Consider the following 24,365-nt stretch of genomic DNA (forward strand, 5'->3'; position numbering starts at 1 on the left):
GTTGGTGGCAGTTGGTACTGGAAACAACGATACTGAGAAAATTCACCACTGAATTTATTTTATCAAACAAAAACATGTTTTATACATTGTAGTATAGCCATTGCTTTCATACACAGAATCTTTTTCTTTATAATACAAATGGAAAAGCGCTTTCTGTCCATCCCCAGTAACTGGAGAACAAGAGGTTGACTGTGCAGTAACAGGCAAACTTACCTTCAGTGCACAATCCAAAACACCAACTACACACAACCACATTTTAAACTAAATGTATTATAGGTTATTACATCAGTAATTCTAAACTGTTGGACAACTTCAGTGGTGACCAGTAGTAATGACAGAACTACAGTATACTGGAAATCCTGAAATATCTAGGGGGACAATTTTCCCAAACCTATGAGAAATATAGTTGAATAGATTGCTTTAAAGTGAGGTAGCAACTTCCTGATTCACACAGATCACCCAATAAAATAATTTGATAAAATGTGTGTAGAGATGTATGCTACTAGCGATACTGTACATCAACAACAGCAGATTACTGGCTCAGCAGAACATCTAAAACTCAGTTTATACATGATTCCAACTTGCGTCCTTTTTCCTGCTCTTGTCTACATGCGTCTAAAAATGTGGGCTCAATCAAAACACATTGTGATCCGATTGTGATCAGATCATCCTGCCCACACATTGTGTCTGAATATCTTGCAAGTGTAGACAGATCTGGACAGAGAAACCATTTAAAATAATTATTCTGCCCTCTAAGTGGCATCATTGACTGAGTACATCAATAGGTTTTACAATAAATATTATTTAGAAAGGATAGCTGTGAAAACATTTGCATAAAAGTAGGAACAGATCTGGTCACAATCCAGAAACAGTGGATGGCTAATAGACACATTTCTGGAAATACGGGCACAATCGGAATGTAGACAAGATCAGGAAAAAGGAACCATGTTAGCACCAGGTATAAACTGGGCTTAACACCACACTATACAGTTGTAGTGTGAGGGCTTAATCACAAATTACCCGTGCAAGGCTGAGAGATGGAAGAGGCAGTGCACATTTCAACACATCTAGGGGAGTATATTTTTATATTTCTGCCAGTAGCATTTTGATGAACTAGGATATTAACATTGTTCATAACCAGCACCTTTATGTCATTGGTATATAGAGATGAACGACATGTTTTGAAATGTAGCATTCATTTGTGGGAGGGAAAGAAATACAGTTGGGAGGAAGCCCCTTTTATTGAAATAAATAGCTGAAGATATCAAAGCACGAGGCAAATGTACATGATTCAGTTGACAAAATTATTTATGTGGAGAAAGAGAACACATGCAACTCATAAAAAGATAAAATCTCTCAAACACAATGTGTCCACTGTCCATTAAATGAACCTTTGAGTACCATGAGGCGCACCTCCAACATGGCCAATAATAAGGCATTGAAAGATTTGCATTCTGATTGAAAGTTTGTTTTGCACTCAGATAAATATGTCCGGGGGCAGGGTACTATGCTAAGTCACCCAACCCTCCTCTCTGCCTAGGCTACATGACTGGTGTGTGCTAAGACAGAGGTTAGGTTAAGAGGTTGCCTGTCACCGTTTGTGCTGCCTATTGGGCCTGTTTCTCCTTGGCTGTGTCCAGCTCCTCAGCTAGGTCCCCTCTCTCCTGGTTCCAGTCCTTCAGGCCCTCTGGCAGACTGGTGTCCTCTTCAAAGCTGCCTGTCCCCTCCACAAACTCCTCATAGGTTGACTTCTCCTCAAATGGTCGTGGCCCCAGCAGCTCCAGCATGTCTGCCTTGTCCAGGACCTCCTTCTCCAGGAGACGCTTCCCCACCTGGGGTGAAGAGAGAGGAACGGTGGGGTCCCAGTGACATTCATGACACAGGGTGGACATGATAAAGAGCCAGACAGCAGCTCTAGGGCCTACTACATTTCTGTTTGATCTTAAAGCTGCCATCCTTAATGGTGAAACGGTCACGTACGTTTTGAGATATTACAACAAAGAAGTTACTGCAAACCATCAACACAGTTTTTTCCTCATCAGACATCATTGCACACACGATAGAAGAGCACAATATGTACTGCCATTATGTTTTTACCATGCTGCACAACGCTCCTCAGCTCTGCTACAATAACAATGGTGGTAGGGCGGTCAGTGGTGCTGTTTCCCCATCTTTACGCCCAGCAAGAACTAAATATAGACGGGTGTGCCCTTGACAATCGAGCAGGACATGACAGAGTAATCTGAAAATCTTAGAACTACGTGATGTTCACTTAGGTCAATGCAATTCTCACCATGTCCACGCACTCCCTCTTGTCCACAATCAGCTCCATGGTCCTCTGATAGGCGCTGTCCACCAGGTCTCTGACCTCCTGGTCTATGAGCTCTGCAGTGGCCTCGCTGTAAGGCTTCTCCATCACCATCTCCCCTTGCCGAGGAAGGTCGAAAGACACCTGGCCTACCTTCTCACTCATCCCAAACTGCACTATCTGGAGACAAGAAGAGATGTGGGGATCAGAAATACAACAGGTACTGTGAGATAATTAAGCCATAAGGCCCGAGGTGGTGTGGTATATGGCTAATATACCATTGCTAAGGGCTGTTCTTATACACAATGCAACGCAGAGTGCCTGGACACTGCCCTTATCCGTGGTATATTGGCCATATAACACAAACCCCCGAGGTGCTTAATTATAAACTGTTTACCAACGTAATTAGAGCAGTAAAAAATAAACGTTGTCATACCTGTAGTATGCAGTCTGATATACCACGACTATCAGCCAATCAGCATTCAGGGACTCAAACCACCCAGTTTATAATAGATAGTAACATTTCCTAAGACAAACTTCTATCAACACTGTTGAATAGTAACCATAGCTTTTTTTAACCATCGATTGTAACTGGGGATTCATTTTAAAAGCTCTGGGGATTCATTCTGAAAGCTGTGAGGCTGAAACGTTAGCTTAGCTATCAATTAAAGTGCAGCGCTTGAACTTTCCTCTGAATGCCATACAGTAGGGTACCTGTGCGTAGGCTGACTGGGTGACCTTCTTCAGGTCGTCCTGGGCTCCAGTGGTGATCTTCCCAAAGAAGACATGTTCAGCCACACGTCCTCCCAGCATCATACACATCCTGTCAAACAGCTGCTCCCGCGTGTACAGGTACTGCTCCTTGGGGAGGTACTGGGCATAGCCCAAACCCTTCCCTCTGGGGATGATGGACACCTAGGGGAAGAGAAAAGCGACACATGGCATTAGAATAATGACAGAAAAGCAACTTTACAAATCCTGCTCCTCTAGATCACACATGCCACATCTTTTAATCTCATTGTATCAACACGTGTGGTTGAATTGTGTTTTTAAACGATCAAATAAATCACATCAAATCCTATCCAAACATTTTCATCAAACTCACTCTGCAAGAGATCCTCAATGCAAAGAGAAAAATATGGAGCTGAACCTGCAGAATGGACATTTGATTGAATTGGGCCATAAAGCACCTCGTGACGTAAGCCTTAATGTCCACACAAAGAGACCGCTATGCCTGCAGACTGCTACCCGTCATGGGGAACTAGTTCGCTCTCTTGACTCATGGTTATAGAGCAAAATGAGCTCTAACAGTTCTCCCATTCTCCTACTGATTCCAGTTGTTTCTTCATTTCTTTATTTTGGGGATTTGTGTGTATTGTTTGCTATACTGCACTGTTGGAGCAAAAAATATAAGCATTTCTCTGCACCGTCGATAACATCTGCAAAATACACTATATACACAAAAGTATGTGAACATCCCTTCAAATGAGTGGACTTGACTATTTCAGCCACAAGCCGGAATGCCGACTGTGAGCCAGGCCTAATCACCCGACATCAGTGCCCGACCTCACTAATGCTTGTGGCTGAATGGAAGCAAGACACAGCAGCATTGTTCCAACATCTAGTGGAAAGCCTTCCCAGAAGAGTGGAGGCTGTTATTGCAGCAAAGCGGGGACCAACTCCATATTAACACCCATGATTTTGAAATGAGATGTTCGACGAGCAGGTGTCCACATACATTACATGACCAAAAGTATGTGTACTCGACCAATAACTGATTTATGCAATTAAGACAAACGTACTCATTTTGGGCCATGTCAATTTTGAGACTTAAATGTGTGTTAAACCCATGCATGAGAATCAAAGTTATTGTTTTAGAACCCCACTCAAATCCATTCAATATCCCCATATTCCAACCTGTGATCCAGTTGTGTGACAGACACAGTCATTGACCCGTCTGCAAGCCAATGTCAGAAACTGTTCAGTATGACCATGTGAACAGTACTGCAGTGGGACTTGGATGATTTGTATACTATTTTACACCTGGGATGTATAAGATGCGTTTTGAGACTGGACAGTATTGGGAGAGTTTGTTATTGCCCTAGCACTACATAGCTGATTCAAATAACCAAATCATCAAGCTTTGAATATTTGAATCAGCTGTGTATTGCTAGGGCAAAAAACAAAATGTGCACACGGGGGGGGGGGGGGGGGGGGGGTCAAGACAAGAGTTTGGGATACCCTGCTCTATTCACACCAACACACAGTGGAAGGTGCTGCTGAGCTGTCTGCAGTGTCAAAACTGCACTATGAAAGTCATATGCAAATGTGCTAGTAAAAAGTATATATATTTCTCTGGTTAGCAACCCCCAACCAAACAGCCAGGTAAGCAAAACCGGGCCTTTAAAAGAGAGAGCTACTGTACCTTCAGCAGTGGGTCAGCATGTTGCAGGAACCAACCCACTATGGCGTGGCCAGCCTCATGGTACGCTACAGTCTTCTTCTCATTGGGCTGCAGAACCTGGGTCTTCTTCTCAAGACCTACAGACAGAGAGAGACAGACAGCAGGGTTATACCTTCACCCTTCTATTACCATCCACACCTCACCTCGTCCTAAAGATGGGACATTCAGAACAGTGTTCGTTTTGTCAGCTATTTTAGAATGAGTTGTTTTTTTGTGTTAGTGTCTATGACTAAAACACCTTTAAGTCCCATTTTAGTAATTTCATCCTTCTTATTTTTAGTTATAATCAGTTGACTAAAACTCTGGGACAATTTGTCTAGTCAAGTGGATTTCTCATCTCGTCACATTTTTGTCAACTAAAATGAAAACGAATGTTAGTTTTTTTTCCCATGGCGTCTCATCTCGTTATCGTCATTAGTTTTCTCAGGGAAAATAGGTTGTTGAGAAATATTTATTGTCATGCTATTGTTGATTTAATTAACACTGATTCACAAAGCTGAGATAACATAATAATACAAGGACATGGAAGACATTACAACCCACCTCCAATGACCCTGTCGATGGCCTGCTCAAAGTGTTTCCCTTCCACATGTGGGTTGAGATGTCTAGCAGCAATGAGGGCTGCCTCATTACACACGTTAGCTATGTCGGCTCCTGGTGAAGACAGGAAGACAGAGAGGATGTTTCAAAAACATTCACATGATAATCAACATGGCCATCTCTCACACAGAGCAGCTCAACTTGCCTGTGAAGCCTGGTGTGGCGGCAGCCATCTTCCTGGCCAGTCCGTCTTTGTCCATAGCAGGGTCCAGTTTGATGGGCCGTAAGTGCACTTTGAAGATGGACGCCCTGCCTTTGATGTCAGGTGGGCCTGAAACATGGACATGTATTGGATTTCATGAAAGGCTAATTTAGTCTGCTGATTAGGAAATTGTTATGTATGGGTTATAAATGTGTTATGAAATCCTTAGATTTACATAGTCTTACCGAATGGGAAGTACGTCTCAATATGAATATCAATATGCTGTATGTTGACATTTCACTGAAATTACCACAGCACAGCCTGAACTCCAGTTCAATTGAAAGACTCCATACCTATGTAAATCTGCCTGTCAAATCTGCCAGGCCTCATGAGCGCAGGATCCAAGATGTCTGGTCTGTTGGTGCCAGCCAGGACGACAACATTAGTGCTGGTGTTGAATCCTAAAAGAAAAACACTAGGGAATTACCCTCACAGTATATGCATTACAGTTCATTAAGTAAACATTTTAGAGTAAAGCAGAAAATAACAGCTTTATAACAGATGACATCATAGAGCGCCATTGTCACATAATAACAGTTATTATTTCATAAATAGGGGACACCTATGAGATTAACCAGCAATATGATAGAGAGTGTGATAGTTTGCGATCTCATTTCACCCATACTCACCATCCATCTCCACTAGCAGCTGGTTGAGAGTGTTCTCCTGCTCGCTCTGGCCACCAAAATTCCCCCCGCCCCTCTTGCGACCCACGGCGTCTATCTCATCTATAAACAGAATACAGGGGGCGTTCTTCCGGGCCATGGCAAACATGTCTCTCACCTACAGGGGGGAAACAGTCAATACTAAGTCTCTAAAACATTTTAATTCACATCCTCACAGTAAGCAATGCATTTCAAGTAAAATGGATTGAAATGTATCTATGTGGTTAGATAGCTAGTAGATACCGCTATTTTCAGCTATGATCTAAAATGCACATCATGTGATTTGAAAACGGATGTTATGGAGTCAGGTGCAAGTGTTCCCTCTGGTTCTAGTGTGAACTCACCCTGGCAGGCCCAACACCCACAAACATCTCCAGGAACTCAGAGCCGTTGACAGTGATGAAGGGGACGTTGGCCTCTCCTGCTGTGGCCTTGGCCAGCAGGGTCTTGCCTGTGCCTGGAGGTCCAGAGAGCACAGCACCCTGAGAAAACACAGCACAACACATGAGATTTAAAATACCAGTATAATGGAATGTTCATTTCTCATAGGGTATGAAAAGACAGCAAACTACATCTAAAATTAAAAGTCATTTTCTTCCTACATTGAAAGGTATTTCATGACTAGTATGACTGCTGGGCTGTTGTCCCATCCCTTAACTTTGGGATCTTGGTCCCCAGTAGGGTTGAGCGGTATCCAGATGTTCATATCGTAATACCGTCCTTCTCTCATCCCGGGATTTACGGGATTACCGGTTTAGTACAGAAGTGTGTGCATTTTTTTTTTTAAATACATTAAAAAGCCCATTGGGCGTCTATTACCAGAATGCTAACAAAATGTATCACAAGTAATAGCGAATAGCAGAAATGGAAAAAAAACGAGGCACTACCAAATGTCATTTTTGGCGAGTTTGGACATGTACAAGCGAATGTGAACGAGTGACATTGTGTAACTGAACAAAGTTGATGCATACTTGTCTGAAGCAAGAACAGTACCGGCTCTGGAGCAGCATGTGTACAGTGGTGTCTGTGTGGAGTCGCTAGGGCAATGGCCTTCCGCTAGGGAGCAATGGCCTTCCGCTAGGGAGCAATGGCCTTCCGCTAGGGAGCAATGGCCTTCCGCTAGGGAGCAATGGCCTTCCGCTAGGGAGCAATGGCCTTCCGCTAGGGAGCAATGGTCTTCCGCTAGGGAGCAATGGCCTTCCGCTAGGGAGCAATGGCCTTCCGCTAGGGAGCAATGGCCTTCCGCTAGGGAGCAATGGCCTTCCGCTAGGGAGCAATGGCCTTCCGCTAGGGAGCAATGGCCTTCCGCTAGGGAGCAATGGCCTTCCGCGAAGAGGGGGGAAAGCAGACAGGCCGAGAACAGAGAGGAGAAAACCTACAGATAAATCCCTTTGGATGAGTTGACTTCTCAAACACAGCAGAAAGCTAACAATATGGATGCCCAGTCATCCTTATTTACTCAGCTACTTACTTAGATAACTAGCAAGTTAAACTTAGAATTGTGCGTTAATGCGACACCTATGATAAACATTGGAAATATGATGGCCATGCATAGTTTGTGCAAAAAATACCTTGCTTTTTCATAGTAAGCTAATTTACTTATAGAGTTGCACTTCTGTTGTCATCTTATGAAAATTCAGCTATTTTCTGCACTAATGTATTTTCTATAGTTGCACGTCTCTGATCACTCTATTGAAGCCAACAAAAAAAAACACTTGGCTTCATTATAAAACGCTTTCATCCGTTGTATTATTTACAAACAAGCACGTGACTGGCTTAACTGTTCAGGGAACTATGGTAAGCTTCAAAATGGAAAATAATGAGACGTGAAATGTAGAACAAAAATTTGCTTTTTCTCTTAGCGTATTGCACAAGTTGACTGCAGGTATTTACTTAAAAAGTAGATTTACAAATATAAAAATTTAATAAAAACATAAAATAGTTTCAACAGTATTGAAAAACCATCCCATGGCTATTTCCAAATACACCAGTATACTGTATACTGCCCAAGCCTAGCCCCCAGGTCCAGGTACTAATGTTGTCCCATCCTTCACTTTTGGAATCTTTGCCACCAGGTCCAGGTACTAATGTTGTCCCTAGGGCTGGATGATTTGGACAAAATATCATATAATAATACTTTTGAAATTTTAAGACAGTATGATTGTATTTGAAGGGATTTTATGTTTAAAATAAAAGTTCTCAATATGCTTTATGAGTAGTTTATGACTCTAGGGTGGCAAATAAGTGATTTTAAATGGGGCTTTCTCCATTTATACTGTTCAATCCAACTCCAAACAAAAAAATAATAAAACAAATTAGCATTTTGATCAATTGCTACATTTCCCGCACTTGTATTATTATTTCCGCACTGTGCAACGCAGCATGATACATACAGCATGATACAAGAAAGAAAATATAGGTAGGAACCAAAGTGTTGGTCAGTGTTTCCAGGTGACCTTCATTAGATGTTACATTACATGTTTTCTAACATGTCGCTAGCTAGCCAACATATTCATGCCTCGCCTATTCCTCTCTGATAAGAAACCGTTGCACAAACATGCTTATCTACTGTAGGCCTACACCAGCACTGGTATCAGGCAGTATTAGCTAGCTACATTTGCACTGACACATACTACAAAATATTTTTTAAACTAACCCAAGACCAGAGCCGGTTGTTTCCAATGGGAGCAAATTAATCATAATGGGCAGAATGCAATCCGCTATGCAAACTGGTTTCTGAGCTGGTCATGGGTGCACCTCAGCCACGCTCAATGTCCTAAACGACATCATAACCGCCATCGATAAGAGACATTACTGTGCAGCCGTCTTCATCAACCTGGCCAAGGCTGTCGACTCTGTCAATCACCACATTCTTATTGGCAGACTCGACAGCCTTGGTTTCTCAAATGATTGCCTCGCCTGGTTTACCAACTACTTCTCTAAGTTCAGTGTGTCAAATCGGAGGGCCTGTTGTCCGGACCTCTGGTAGTCTCTATGGGGGGCCACAGGGTTCAATTCTTGGGCCAACTCTCTTCTCTGTATACATCAATGATGTTGCTCTTGCTGCTGGTGATTCTCTGATCCACCTCTACGCAGACGACACGATTCTGTATACTTCTGTCCCCTCTTTGGACACTGTTAACTAATCCCCAGACAAGCTTCAATGCCATACAACTCTCCTTCCGTGGCCTCCAACTGCTCTTAAACACAAGTAAAACTAAATGCATGCTATTCAACCGATCAGTGCCCGCACCTGCTCGCCCGTCAACATCACTACTCTGGACGGCTCTGACTTAGAATACGTGGACAACTACCTATGTGTCTGGTTAGACTGTAAACTCTCCTTCCAGACTCACATTAAGCATCTCCAATCCAAAACTAAATCTAGAATTAGCTTCCTATATCGCAACAAAGCATCCTTCACTCATGCTGCCAAACATACCCTCGTAAAACTGACCATCCTACCGATCCTCGACTTTGGTGATGTCGTCTATAAAATTGCCTCCAACACTCCACTCAACAAACTGGATGCAGTCTATCACAGTGCCATCCGTTTTGTCACCAAAGCCCCATACACTACCCACCATTGCGACCTGTACGCTCTCGTTGGTTGGCCCTCGCTTCATACTCGTTGCCAAACCCACTGGCTACAGGTTATCTACAAGTCTCTGCTAGGTAAAGCCCCGCCTTATCTCAGCTCACTGGTCACCATAGCAGCACCCACTCGTAGCACGCGCTCCAGCAGATATATCTTACTGGTCACCCCCAAAGCCAATTCCTCCTTTGGTCGTGTCTCCTTCCAGTTCTCCGTTGCCAATGACTGGAATGAACTGCAAAAATCTCTGAAGCTGGAGACTCATATCTCCCTCACTAGCTTTAAGCACCAGCTGTCAGAGCAGCTCACAGATCACTGCACATAGCCCATCTGTAAACAGCCCATATATCTGCCTACCTCATCCCCATACTGTATTTATTTATTTATCTTGCTCCTTTGCACCCCAGTATCTCTACTTGCACATCTACCATTCCAGTGTTTAATTTGCTATATTGTAATTACTTCGCCACCATGGCCTATTTATTGCCTTAACTCCCTTATCTTACCTCATTTGCACTCACTGTATATAGACTTGTTGTTTTCTTTTGTTCTACTGTATTATTGACTATGTTTTGTTTATTCCATGTGTAACTCTGTGTTGTATGTGTCGAATTGCTATGCTTTATCTTGGCCAGGTCGCAGTTGCAAATGAGAACTTGTTCTCAACTAGCCTACCTGGTTAAATAAAGGTGATTCTTTTTTTAAAGAATAAGCAAGGAGGTAGGCAGCATGAGCTAGTGAGATCCTATTGGCGCATTCTACAATTTGTTTGCATATTTCCGTTAAGGAACACCTACTCTGCAGTGCGGGTGTGCAATAACTCAATTCGCACTTGCACTCCTCATAAACAACGTCATTTTTAGAAACTTTGGCAAAGGGTAAAGCCTACAAAACTTAGTTCTAGTTTTGGAAACAGAAAACTGTGTGGTGATCAAATGTTTCATAGAATTTGCAGAATGTCAGTGAATGTCCATCTCACTCCATCTTCTCCCACTGCTGTCCACTGGGCTTTTTTTCATCACCATATTTGGTAGTGAGTGGAAACGCCACTTGGATGCTTCACATTTATACATCCGGTGAAAGATCTGGCTCATCGTTCTCTCTGTGTTAGCACATTTAGCAAGCTAGCTAGCCATCCAACTAGGTATTAGCAAATTATTTTAGCAACACCTTGCTAAGAAAACAAACTAGCAGATAGTAGTTTGCAGACAGTAAGATACACAAACTAAGTGTATAGAACGCTTGTGGTACTCAGCATGTCCCCAACATCGTTGCATCCATCTGACCATGCAGAGTGAACGGCAAGAAAGTGCTCGTGACTCCGTGGTCAAGCAACTGCTCTCTCCTTAAGTGACAGGGGGCATGGTTTGGTGTGTTTAGCGGCATGCAGCAGTTGGAGGAGAGAGAGAGAGACACAACTCAAGAAGCAAAACAGAGTCAACTATAAAAACTGACAGTACACGTGCCAGAGTAGCGTATCACATTTAACAAACCAAACATTGAAATACCATTATAGAAGGTAAAGTAAACACCGGTATATGGTAACATACGGTATACCGCCCAGCCGAGTTGTTTCATCCCTTACCTTTGGGATCTTAGCCCCCAGGTCCAGATACTGCTGGGGGTTCTTCAGGAAGTTAACAAACTCCAGAATCTCCAGCTTGGCCTCCTCACAGCCAGCCACATCCTTGAACTTGGTGTTGATGTTGTCCTTCATCATTTTTGCTGTTGATTCGCTCATGCTGAAGGGACCACCTCTTCCACCCCCAGCGCCTCCTCCCATTGGTCCCCGCCGCAGGGTGAAAAGCAGGAAACCAATCAACAGCAAGGTTGGAATCATGCTCATCATAAATGACCTGTAGGAGGAAGGAAAATTGTAAAATGATGATGACAGTCAGTTAAAATGTTAGCTTGTACATGAAATTGGACATATAAAACAAAGCTCAGAGTGAGAAATAGTCTAGCCCTATTGAGGCATGAATACGCGTGTGTCGGCATTAACTCACCCATCACTCTCGGAGTTGTACATGACAGCTGCCCTATGAGAGGGCTCCAAGCCAAGCTCGTGATGAGCTGCCTCCAAGTTCCTCTCGAAGGTGTCCACACTACCGATGTTAAACCACACATAGCTCTGGGGAAAGACCACCAACACAACAAGTCAATGGATACTCTTTACCACTAGAACCTTTCAGCCTATCAGTACCGGCTAGAGAATGTTGCCGAGTGTCCCCTTTTAGCATATGCATCAGATGCATATTAACCTGGAAGGTGCGCAAACATAAGCACCAACGCTTGATAAAGAGTGCATAAACTATTGTAAAGGATTAATTGCATGACAAAATATTTGTGGAAATATATCAATAAAAAAAAATAACAATACTTTTTGTTTAGATAGAGTCAAGGAAATGTTTTGTATAATATAATAAGTCCTAGAAAAAAAACATAGGCCTGTAGCCTATTTTAGTTTCCCTTACAATCAAAACATTAGTGTAATCCACTTAATAAACTTTATTTGTAGATTTGATTTGTAATAAGAGTTATAGTAATTATTTACGTTCAGTTACAGAGAATGGTATCAACCTGCAAGGTCAAATGATTTGCTGCTGACAAATAGGCAAAACACAAACTCATCAATACACTATGGTTTTTCTAAATTAAATCAACCTCTTCACCCTGCTTATCATTAAGTTAAGCCTAATTTAAATTGCATTGTGAAGTAAGGTGCACAATTATCCCCCATTCATCCATTTGGCATTAAATCAGTGAGGAGAGAGACACACATTATTGTTCCGATTCCAGAGAAAGGAATTTTCACCTACCGCATCAGCCTCTGCTCCTGGTACTAGAATGACTCGGACATACTGTTTATTGACAACCTCTAAACGCTCGACCTGTGTAGAGAACAGACAACGCATAAGGCCTATTCTTGCAGTGCACAGACAGCAACATACAAAAAAAAATTATATAACAAAATAATGGAAACAAAATAATTCTGTGACTGAGCAGTTACATCACCTTGGCATTATGATTGTACTAATAAACAACATGTATTTCTATAAACAGTATCTCTATATTCTTCACTGAATTGTTGTACTTTGTCTCACCATTCCTCTACCAAGGTAGCGTTGGACAAAGTCCTTCCAAGTGATCTCCTTGCCTGTGTCTCTGAATTGATAGTAGAGCGTGGCAGAGGATATCCCAGCTAGTACCACTGCCAGGGCACGGAAGTCTTTCTCATCCCATGGGATGTCACCCTAGAAAGGCAGAGGAAAGGTCAACATGTTGAGGTATCTGCATCCAGTGCCATAGAACGTCACACACACATATATACCTACCTCAATCCCTCCAGTACCCTGCACATTGAGAATGGTACTGACCTGTATATACACTGAGTGTACAAAACATTAGGAACACCTGCTCTTTCCATGACAGACTGAGCAGGTGAATCCATGTAAAAGCTATGATCCCTTATGGATGTAATTTGTTAAATCCACTTCAGTCAGTGTAGATGAAGGGGATGAGACAGGTTAAAGAAGTATTTTTAGGCCTTGAGACAACTGAGACAAGGATTGTGTATGTGTGCCATTCAGAGGGTGAATGGGCAAGACAAAATAGTGCCTTTGAATGGGGTATGGTAGTAGGTGCCAGACGCACTGGTATGAGTGTGTCAAGAACTGCAATGCTCCCGGGTTTTTCACATTCAACAGTGTCTCATGTGCATGAAGAACAGTCCACCACCCAAAGAACATCCAGCCAACTTCACATAACTGTGGGAAGCATTGGAGTCAACATGGGTCACCGTCCCTGTGGAACACTTGACACCTTGTAGAGTCCATGCCCCGACAAATTGAGGCTGCTCTGAAGGCAAAAGGGGATGTAACTCAAAATTAGGAAAGTACAGTAATGTTTTGTAAACTCAGTGGACTTGCATTCTCGTGTTTCTTCATCTTATCTCAAATCTCTTGTGTTTTCTTCAATTTTTTATGATCTATATTATTACTGCACTGTTGGGAAATTTACACCTGTTGTATCCTGTGCAAGTGGCAAATAAACGTTTAACCCACTGTTAAGGGAATTTTTATCTATAATGACTAATTATGTATACATTTCAATCAGGATGTACTAATCAGAATACAATTATGGTACTGTATATGTACTAATCAAAATACTAAATATTACTGTATATGTATGAATTTTCTAATCTGATCCCAGTACTGAAGTGAATGTGGTCAGGAGTTTAGTAAAAATGACAGTCTGTTCATTGGTACAAATGAATCAGACTGGCTAGAATGCTTATCTACACAAGAAAACCTTAACTAGTAAATTGTATTAAATTGGTAAGGAGACGGATGTGGGAAGGCTTGAGACACGGCCTTGGTACTGGAACGGAGGTGTGTGAACGTGGGCAAAAGTTGGAACAATGACAGTCTGTTCCTTTGTACAAATGAATGAACTATCTCCAGACTGTCTAGAATGCTTATCTACACTGACTGACCTTGGCTCTAGGCGAGGAGGGAAGGCTTGAGATCTATAGAGCCTTTCTACCAGTGTCAAGAAGAGACGGAACATTTAGAAAACGCTGACGTCATTTTCAGTTTATAACCTGTGGTAAAATGTGTATGAACGAGTACTGTCTTGAATTAAACGCTGTTACCTGACTTTTAAGACCGGGGCTCTGTCCATTCTTATAAAATGAGGGTCTTACAAACCCTTCGAATGCATTGACAGAGTGTTTAATTTTGATTGGGAATTAAAACAGAGGAATTTAGAATTCCTTCAACACCCACACAAACAATACCACCCGCTCCTTGATTTGACATGTAAATACCTACATGTACATATTACCTCAATTACCTCGACTAACCTGTGGCCCTGCACATTGACTCTGTACCGGTACTCCCTGTATATAGCCTCGCTACTGTTATTTTATTGTTACTCTAATTATTCTTACAACTGCATTGTTGGTTAAGGGCTTGTAAGTAAGCATTTCACTGTAAGGTTGTTGTATTCGGTGCATCTGACAAATACAATTTGATTTCAAATATCCCTCATAGAATAGGGTGTAATACTATATAGACAGACCATTCACATCACACACCTTCTGCATGCGGCTCCACCAATCTTTCCCGCCTCCTCTTTTCCCTCCGCCTCCACCGCCACCTGATTCCTTCCCTTTACCATCTGCCAATCAAAAGTGAATGACAGCATTAGGTCAGTCCACTCCAGGCAGACACTGTTGGTTAGAGCCCAGGAGCATCATCTAGGTTGGCAGATCTAGTTAGGGTAACCTAGGTTAAACCCTTGGATCAATATTCCCCTTGAGGAGATATCACTCAGATAACAAAATATTTTTCAATCGACTGCATACCACTAACATTTGCCTCTATAGCAATGCAGTTCATGATTTTATGTAACAGACACTTCTAGACATGTCTCTTGGGTCTTACCTTTTGGCGGCTCAGTGGAGTACAGTAGTCCATGAGATGTAAAGATTCCATCAGGTGACAATAACTTACTTTGAGCAAGCCTCTGAGGAGGAAAGCATTAACATCCGGATTATGGGAAAGAGTTTAAAATTTAAAATTGGTTGTGTAGCTAGCTAGCTAACAGCTAACTTGGCTAACTAGTTTGTTGACCTAACGTTACTGCACTGCCTAGAAGTAGCTAGCTAGCTAACTAATATAGGCACACAGTTCTGATAGCACAATAACAGTTCTAGCCATTGTTTGTATTGTATAGAACTAGCTAAAATGGCTAATTAGTTTATGCCTAATTTCAGTTGGCTTAACGAACACAAAACAACCTTACCCTGACCGTGGAGCCACGATAGCCGGGCAGCACAGAGAAGTTTCTTGACACCGAATTGCGTACACATGCTCTCACTGCGATCCGTAGAGACAAAGCAGCCGTCGAGAGAAGCCCTAACATTTGAGCCATTCTCCCGCTGGCACTTGCCCTCCACTCTTTGAAAAAATATCAAATGTTCTAGATATTCTGTCTTCCTACAGTTCATCAGTGTGACAGTGTTGGATAACAGCCACAGTCATTACATACTGCAAGAGCAAGAATGTCAGAGCAAGACCACTAAGGACCCCAATAAATTGACCAAAATGATGCCTGACAATCTGGATTGGAATGGAAATGTTTTCCCGTTGATTCTTAGGGTATGGTCAACAATTGCATGTAAAATATAACAATATTTAAAATACAGTATATCAAGGATGATATGTGTTCAATAATTACAAGTTTACAGCTTTAATTAACTTTATTTCATTTATGCGCGAATAGGACGACTTTGAGTCTTTCTGCGGAGCTCGATCTTGCTCTGTGATTGGCTGAGAAACACACACGCACATTGCATCATGGATGAGCAATTTGACAGGTAGATTACAAAATGTGTACATTCATGATGAACAGGCAAAAAGCTAAATATTCAGCACGTGATAGCCCTTTGACTTCAGTTCATCATTATGACTATTTCAAACTACAGTAACTTGACCACTTAGGTATCAACTGGACATGTAAGCATTTTAGCTCGATTAACCACATCCATGGTATAGTGCGGGCAGAGGCTCAGACGAGAGATGGCTCTAACTTCCCCTGTACGTGCTATAGGAGAAGCGGCTCAGGAGCAGGGGCAAGTGGAATCTCTCGTTGGGGTTTGTTATCGTGAAGACAATCTGTTGAAGAAAAAAAAGAAAAAGAAACAGAACATAATAAGGGTTTGTTGGTTTTAATCTTTAAAAAATGCCGGAAATTCCTCAAGGCCAAATGTATTAGTAGGTGTATTGATACGTCCATGGCTGATACCCACTTACCTCAACATATGGGTAGAAGGAGTTCTGACCCAAACTCTCCCAATATTGTCCAGTCTCAAATCGCATCTTATACATCCCAGGCGTGAACGCTTTTGTAGTGATGAGTCCAGGACAGCGACCATCTTCGTCGGTGGTTCTAAAATAATGAGAACGTTGATGATTCTGCACGGGTTTTTGTCACATATTGAAGTTTCAAAATTGGCATGGCCCAAAATTAGTATGTTTGTATCTTTTTAATTGCATAAATCAATTATTGGCCGTGTACACATATTTTGCAGATGTTATCGCAGGTGCAGTAAAATGCTTATGTTTGACCAGAATACAGTAGATACAGTGCATTTGGAAAGTATTCAGACCCCTTGAATTTTTCCACATTTTGTTACGTAACGCCTTATTCTAAAATTGATTAAATACTTTCCCCCTCATCAATCTACATACAATACCTCATAATAACAAAGCGAAAACAGGTTTTGAGATGTTTAAAAAAAAAAAGCAAATGTATTAAACATAAGTATTCAGAACCTTTGCTATGAGACTCGAAATTGAGCTCAGGTGCATCCTGTTTCCATTGATCATCCTTGAGATGTTTCTACAACATGATTGGAGTCCACCTGTGGTAAATTCAATTGATTGGACATGATTTGGAAAACCACACACCTGTCTATAAGGAGCCACAGTTGACAATGCATGTCAGAGCAAAAACCAAGCCATGAGGTCAAAGGAATTGTCCGTTGAGCTTCGAGACAGTATTGTGTCAAGGCACAGATCTGGAGGAGAGTAACAAAACATGTATGCAGCATTGAAGATCCCCAAGAACACAGTGGCCTCCATCATTTTTAAATGGAAGAATTTTGGACCCACCAAGACTCTTCCTAGAGCTGGCCGCCCAGACAAACTGAGCCATCAGGGGAGAAGGGCATTGGTCAGGGAGGTGACCAAGAACCCAATGGTCACTCTGACAGAGCTTCAGAGTTCCTCTGTTGAGATGGGAGAAACCATCTCTTCAGCACTCCACCAATCAGGCCTTTATGGTAGTGGCCAGACAGAAGCCATTCCTCAGTAAGGCATATGACAGCCCACTTAGAGTATGGCAAAAGGCACCTAAAGGACTTTCAGACCATGACCAACAAGATTCTCCGGTCTGATGAAACCAATATTGAACTCTTTGGCTTGAATGCCAAGCGTCACGTCTGGAGGAAACCAAGCACCATCCCTATGGTGAAGCATGGTGGTAGCAGCATCATGCTGTGGGAATGTTTTTCAGCGGCAGGGACTGGGAGACTAGTCAGGATCAAGGGAGAGATCCTTTATGAAAACCTGCTCCAGAGCGCTCAGGACCTCAGACTAGGTGCTAAGGTTCACCATCCAACAAGACAACGACCCTAACCATACAGCCAAGATAATGCAGGATTGGCTTCGGGACAAGTCTCTGAATGTCCTAGAGTGGCCCAGCCAGACCCCGGACTTGAACCCAATCGAACATCTCTGGAGAGACCTGAAAATCGCTGTGCAGCGACGCTCCCCATCCAACCTGACAGAGCTTGAGAGGATCGGCAGAGAAGAATGGGAGAAACTCCACAAATACAGGTGTGCTGAGCTTGTAGCGTCATACCCAAGAAGTCTCAAGGCTGTAATCACTGCCAAAGGTGCTTCAACAATGTACTGAGTACACGGTCTGAATACTTATGTCAATTTAATATTTTCGTTTTTTATTTTCAATACATTTGCAAAAATGTCAAAACTGTTATTGTGTAGATTGATGAGGAACCAACTTATTTTAATCAATTTTAGAATAAAGCTGTAACGTAACAAAATGTGGAAAAAGTGAAGGGGTCTGAATAATTTCCTCGTGAAGTGGGTAAAGCAGTATGTGAACATTAAAGTGACCAGTGTTCAGTGACTATGTACATAGGACAGCAGTCTCTATGGTGGGGGGGTAGAGTGCCAGGTGGTTGGCGGCTAGAACAGTGACTAAGGTTCAGGGTAGGGTACTGGGAGAAGGTCAGCTAGTGCTGACTATTTGTCTGATGGCTTGGAGATGTTTTTCAGTCTTAGCAGGGTGAACAGCAGGGTGAACAGGCCGTGGCTCAGGTGTCTGTCTGAGGTCATTGATGACCTTCCTGTGACACAGGGTGCTGTAGATGTCCTGGAGGCAAGGCAATGTGCCCCCAGTGATGCGTTGGGCTGACCGCACCAGCCTCTGGAGAAACAGGATGCTCTTAATGGTTCCTCTGTAGAAGTTTGTGAGGGTCTAAAGGTAGTGCATCTCCATGCATTATCAGTCGATCACTATTAATAATAGCAGTGAACATTTCACAAATAGGCCTAAAGCTAGGCTAACTAGATCCCAAAGGTATATGCAACACACAAAGGGAGGAGTGAGACAGTAGTAGGCCTATATCAGGCAGCTGTTCACCCTACCCCACAGTCACTAGTTAGTAGGATTATATCAGGCAGCTGCTCACCCTACCCCACAGTCACTAGTTAGTAGGATTATATCAGGCAGCTAGCTATTCACCCTACCCCACAGTCACTAGGTTCCAGATGACTAGGAGTGAGTCCAGTCGGTGCAGACTGAGGGCCATTCTTGCCCCTGGGACTCCGTCACCTGTGTTCAACACATAGGTGGTCAGGGGGCTGTTTGGAAGTGTGGAAGACATCTCTGAAGACTGTGGAGAAAGATACAACATGGGAATGGTGATTGGCCTACAGTCATATTTCAGTGTTAGTTTCTGATGATAATAATACAAATAACTATTTATTTAGTTGCCTTTACTTTTTGTTCATATACATTGTTTATAATGGGAGAATAGCCAATACCTTCAGTTTTCATTTGAATGTTTATAAAACTTTTAACAGGCTGAAACCCCTACTTTCCTATGTTTATTCTTCATAGTCTCTGCCACTATATGTGTTTACTAGTCACTTTGTTTATTTTGCACACTTGCTTCAGTGAAGCCTCCGTTTTACGTAAAGAATAGCAGAGCACCGTTTAGTGTAAATGGAATAAGCTATTCATATGTGTATTTTAGTCTTTGAGGAAAAAAAAATATTTGTCCACCCGTTCAATAGCAATCCTTCTGACAAACTGTTGAGAACTTTTCCAGACACCCAAAGACACTACATGATCAAATACTTATTTTATGATTTTACCCAATTATCAGTACGTAGGCTATAGGCCTATGACAATGCAGACGGTCAATTGCTGAGACCTCCTTTGATTTAATTATACTCAATGGTTTTGCTTGGGCACAATAAATAGGCTAAACAAATTAGGCTACATTAATAGTGTAGTTGCTTCGTAAAAAATAATTGTTGTATGTTATTAATAAACAGTTTTATGAGTAATTACCTGGTTACAATGCAGAATTGCGGCTTGATTTAGGGGACCTTGTCACGTACAACAGAAGACACCGCTGTGTAGTCCTCCTCGACGCGGATAACTTGTTGTTTTACTTCTACAGCCTATATGAAACTAGAGTTTATTTGGGTCTCAACACTCACTCGTAGTGCAGTTGTATCAAACAAGACAGAATAGTAATAGTTCATTTTCATCCTTTGCGAGGGCAACTCACTCTGGATTCACTATGCGCAAACAAACGTCAGGTGCCAAAGGTTGACCAGACATATCTCTAAAATAACCTAAGTTTACTGTTCCTAATCTTGTCAATATTGACAAAGTTTGGCCACATGGTTGATAAAGTGTTTATTGTGGTTGTGTGTCCGACTTAATTGCCCATAACAAGATAAGAGACAATGCACAATCAAATTGGAATAGTCCACAGATAAAATATATATATAATAATGTCCAAACCACTGGGCTAATTGTTAACAACTTGGTTTATGAATATACAAGTCAGGTGAATTAGTGAGTGGGGTACAGAGAACAATGGAAATCAATAAGCTACCACTTTTCTAGGCCTAGACTACTCCTCTAATGTACGGTCAAATGAACTGAACCACTCAGTTATATGAACATAGTTGTACATTTACTAAGCCTACTATCACAATGTATAGTTCACATTTAGTATTTATTAAACACAAAGAGCCACCTGGCTTCATTAAACATAATAGGGCTGTCAAACCATTTTTTTTTAAAATGCAATTGAGTTAATAGCAGGATTTGCAGCGATTAATCACAACCTCAAATTCAGAATTTGATCAAATTGAGCTGTAATTTAAGAATGTTCATACAAAAAGCATTTTAAGAATATTGGCGTCTTGATTTTGTCCAAAGTACTGGTAAGCAAAATCAGGTAATCAAGCATACTTACTTTCTTTAACCTCAATGTCAACTTGTTTTGACATAACATAGTTGTTTTTATGTGTGTTGGATATTTTCCGTTATTTTTTCAATGCGATTAATCACGATTTAAAAAAGTGTGGACTAAAATTATAAAAAGTTAACTTGAGTTAACTGATTAACTCTGACAGCTCTACTATATAATAACGCAAAGTAAAAGCAAAATGTTTTATATAATGAATGAATGGGAATATAACAAGAACAATGACAATTGTAAGTCAATTCATCAAGTTGTATAATGTTCTTCAATGTTCTTTCTTTTTTCAGAGTACATAAATACAGTCTTGAATCATTTTCTTGCTGCTTAGAAAGTAAAATGTACTTTTTTCAACTGTTGTTTTCAAACAGTCATCATGGTATAGTAAAACCATAGAAACAGAATCTATTTCTATGAGTAAAACGTTATACAGTAACGTTAGCATTATTGACAATTGTTATGACTATTTACAATGAACAATAGTTTTCAGTTGTGACATTGAAGCACCCCCTAAGTTTGACACCAGCCGTAATGGTCCCCAAAATAACTCAATCAACCAAATCCCTCCTCAAGTCATTGACAATGACAAAACATGGTGGTTTGGTTTATAAGTACTCAACATCTACTGTACATGTACATATCTCCCTTCTACAGTGGGGACAGTGAGGGGAGGGCAGTACCCATTCTTAAACAACAGCAGTGACTCCTCTAGGTTCATAATCAAGTTTCTCAATCAGTCAAATTAACACGAATTCACCAAAGCCATAACCCCATGCACACTGGTCCCTGGGGTTTTATAGGGGCACCACTTTGTCAGTTCCAAACATGGCTAGCTTCAAATAATGACAACAGGCATGGTGATTACAAGCCCAGTGATAACACCATGCAGACAGCTGTTATCACACTGACAGTCTTTATTAATGTGGACACTGGGAAATTGGTAGAGACAAATATGGAAAGATTACAGAACGCACAGGTAGTGTAGATGCCTGATACTGTTGGCCTATGCCTGGTAAATCTTGAATGGCTTTTTATATGAATTGATGTATTACACATTCCAATTATGTGGCGAACTGGATACAGTAAGTGGCAAACAGCATTGCAAATCCTTATCTCTAATCTGAGAGAAAATGTAGTTGTCGGTCTGTCTGAAGCATATCCGCAGTGGTGGATTTAGGCATAGACGACATGGCGGCATCTTACACACACACAAAAAAAAACGATCGATTTTCTATCGCTCATTTGCACGTCACGTCAATTATATAATGTCGCCGTGTGGGACTGTGGGTCAATTAACCTTGTCGGAGTGGGCGCCCTGATTCTAGTTTGTGAGCTAGGCAGGCTACTGCCTGGGAAGGTCTCCAACTCAGAAGTACGAGATGGGGAGGGGGCGGGGTAGGTTGACATCAGGTCTTCACACTGGAAGCGAGATGGGGGGTGCGGGGGAATCTATCAAATAGCGCACCTCTAACTTTGTACAGTACTAATGCAATTAGTAATGCAATTCGTTTTGCAATTTAATTTGTGTGTTTATTGTTTGAAGTGCAATAGTGTTTTTTAAAGCTGCCATATTTGGTTGAGTTCATAAGTCAGTAGGAACCTGTTTTAAAGGAGAGATGGAGACACGAAGGTGAGCAGAATCTGACTGTGATAAAGGAACTGAGGGTAACCAGAGAGATATGTCTTATTCATCAAACAAAACAAATCACTGAAGCTCCTACTCTGTAATACAGCTGGGCGATATGGACCAAATCCATATCGCGAAAAATTGCCTGAATTGATGCAATTACGATAAATAGAAGGATACGTTTTTAACATTGATGTACACCAGTTTTTTTTATTTTTATCCTTTAAACTACTACTACTAGTTTGATGGTTGTAGCCATCAATTGTCCCATTGACTATCACCCATTTTAGCAAACTTATTTCATTTCAAACTTCACATTTCTCTAGTATAGGCTACTTATCTTAATGAACGATATCAGCAAAATGCCTGTGATAAATTGTTGTCGATAATTTCCGGTTTATCGCCCCAGCTCTACTTTGTAATGAACAGTATATTTATTTGAGGGTTGTGTCCATGTTGACTGTGATTAGAGATGAACACGCCTCCTTTCACTTCAATCCCCCTCCATCTCTGTGTGCTGCTGTCACTGAGGTCCTTGAGTCTAGAGTGAGTAAAAGTGAGAAGATGGAGAATTTAAATTTTAAAAACTTTATTGGTCCACTCAATGTGTAAATTTGTTGTCGGCTTCACCACATAAAACAGACATTAAACATTATGAGGAGCACATAATCCTCAAGATCATTAAATTGCTTTACAAAGTACAAAAGTGCTACAGTGCGAGTGCAGTTTCAAGTTAATGTACTGTACATTCCATCATTGGTCTTAAAATCAAGATCAAGTTTTCATAATTAAAAATACATCATCACCAAGACTGAAGGACACCTGGTCATCTACACCATTCAATAATTCATATGTACAACATGTACATTATGATTCGAGACCATTTTCAACAACATAAATAAGCACCTCGATATCACAATATATTAACCTACACTTATTACACAGCATTTCAATGCAAACAATACTTTTTTTTGTGATATAGTTCTGTCAAATCACCTTTATTAGCCATACACACCTGATCTCCTCACATGTCATCCTCCAGATCAGATTGATGGTTATTTATCTGAGAAACCACAAGACAGAGAGAAGACTTTAAAGAGATGCAGAGATGGAGAATTACAGTCACAGCGCAATCAGGATATTTTAATCGACCAACAAAATCAACTTAATCAAATGCCCAGCTGTGGAAATTTTGGAGATCACTGGTTGGTGAAAGTGATGGTTTCTAAATGGCGATGAGCAAATATAGCAGTGTTTCTCATGTCAGCACATAACCAAGTTTAGGAGGGATGAGTGACTGGCAACCTTAGGAGGTGGTATTACCCCTTGCCATTGAGACAGATTTGGGATGCAGTACAGTGGTTGACTGGTTAACAATCTTCTGCTCTATTCATACCTTTCATCTTCCTCCCCCTTCCCCCTCAACTGTCAGTGAAACAATGACTCACCTGGTGAACCCACCTACAGCTCAGCCCACACAACCGCAGGTTGAGGTTTATTGGAGGCAGGTAGCCTAGTGGTTAGAGTGTTGGACTAATAACCGATTTGGGATGCAGTACAGTGGTTGACTGGTTAACAATCTTCTGCTCTATTCATACCTTCTGAAGGTTGCAAGATCGAATCCCCGAGCTGACAAGGTAAAAATCTGTCGTTCTGTCGTTCTGCCCCTGAACAAGGCAGTTAACCCACTGTTCCTAGGCCCTCATTGAAAATAAGAATTTGTTCTTAACTGACTTGCCTGGTAAAATAAATAAATACAATTGTCATGAATCTTGCCCTGTAGGCAACATTGAGTGATTTTCCACT

At 41.5% G+C, this 24,365-nt stretch overlaps 3 protein-coding genes across 3 annotated transcripts in view; all 3 read right to left on the bottom strand.

Moving 5' to 3' along the window:
* Positions 1-38: 38 nt before the first annotated feature.
* LOC110521368 (AFG3-like protein 1) lies at positions 39-15,934 on the bottom strand. Its single transcript, XM_021598871.2, has 16 exons — positions 15,643-15,934; positions 15,282-15,363; positions 14,933-15,015; positions 12,939-13,088; positions 12,654-12,725; positions 11,841-11,965; positions 11,420-11,690; positions 6,584-6,721; positions 6,204-6,357; positions 5,868-5,975; positions 5,518-5,643; positions 5,316-5,426; positions 4,734-4,849; positions 3,023-3,223; positions 2,294-2,488; positions 39-1,832 (listed from the first exon to the last, which is right to left on the bottom strand). The coding sequence occupies exons 1-16, from the start codon at positions 15,769-15,771 to the stop codon at positions 1,608-1,610; spliced, it is 2,286 nt and encodes a 761-aa protein (XP_021454546.2). The 5' UTR covers positions 15,772-15,934; the 3' UTR covers positions 39-1,607.
* Positions 15,935-16,080: 146 nt separating this feature from the next.
* On the bottom strand, positions 16,081-20,380 carry urahb (urate (5-hydroxyiso-) hydrolase b). The gene is made up of 4 exons (XM_021598875.2): positions 20,005-20,380; positions 19,176-19,321; positions 16,653-16,788; positions 16,081-16,514 (listed from the first exon to the last, which is right to left on the bottom strand). Exons 2-4 carry the CDS (start codon positions 19,310-19,312, stop codon positions 16,425-16,427), a joined length of 363 nt encoding a protein of 120 aa, XP_021454550.1. The 5' UTR covers positions 19,313-19,321; positions 20,005-20,380; the 3' UTR covers positions 16,081-16,424.
* Positions 20,381-21,828: 1,448 nt separating this feature from the next.
* Positions 21,829-24,365, bottom strand: part of LOC110521370 (RNA-binding Raly-like protein) — a 64,012-nt gene continuing 61,475 nt past the window's right edge. The window contains exons 7-8 of the mRNA XM_021598874.2: positions 23,575-23,622; positions 21,829-23,100 (exon numbers count right to left, since the gene is read on the bottom strand). Of these exons, the coding sequence (XP_021454549.1) occupies positions 23,584-23,622 (39 nt within the window). The 3' untranslated portion in view covers positions 21,829-23,100; positions 23,575-23,583. The remainder of the gene's footprint in view (positions 23,101-23,574; positions 23,623-24,365) is intronic.

The sequence above is a fragment of the Oncorhynchus mykiss genome, chromosome 30, assembly GCF_013265735.2.
Source record: "Oncorhynchus mykiss isolate Arlee chromosome 30, USDA_OmykA_1.1, whole genome shotgun sequence".
Taxonomy (NCBI): Eukaryota; Metazoa; Chordata; class Actinopteri; order Salmoniformes; family Salmonidae; genus Oncorhynchus; species Oncorhynchus mykiss.

Bases quoted from the DNA above. Each gene is read 5' to 3' on its own strand.
- LOC110521368 (XM_021598871.2), bottom strand. From the start codon at position 15,771: ATGGCTCAAATGTTAGGGCTTCTCTCGACGGCTGCTTTGTCTCTACGG. The intron at 15,016-15,281 runs GTAAGACCCAAG...TTTGATTGGCAG, and splicing joins CTCCACTGAGCCGCCAAAAG to ATGGTAAAGGGAAGGAATCA. The intron at 13,089-14,932 runs GTGTGTGATGTG...CTGCCTTTCTAG, and splicing joins GGTGGAGCCGCATGCAGAAG to GGTGACATCCCATGGGATGA.
- urahb (XM_021598875.2), bottom strand. From the start codon at position 19,312: ATGTCTTCCACACTTCCAAACAGCCCCCTGACCACCTATGTGTTGAAC. The intron at 16,789-19,175 runs GTAGGGTGAATA...TCATTATTTTAG, and splicing joins TGGAACCTAGTGACTGTGGG to AACCACCGACGAAGATGGTC. The intron at 16,515-16,652 runs GTAAGTGGGTAT...TTTCTTCAACAG, and splicing joins CCTTCTACCCATATGTTGAG to ATTGTCTTCACGATAACAAA.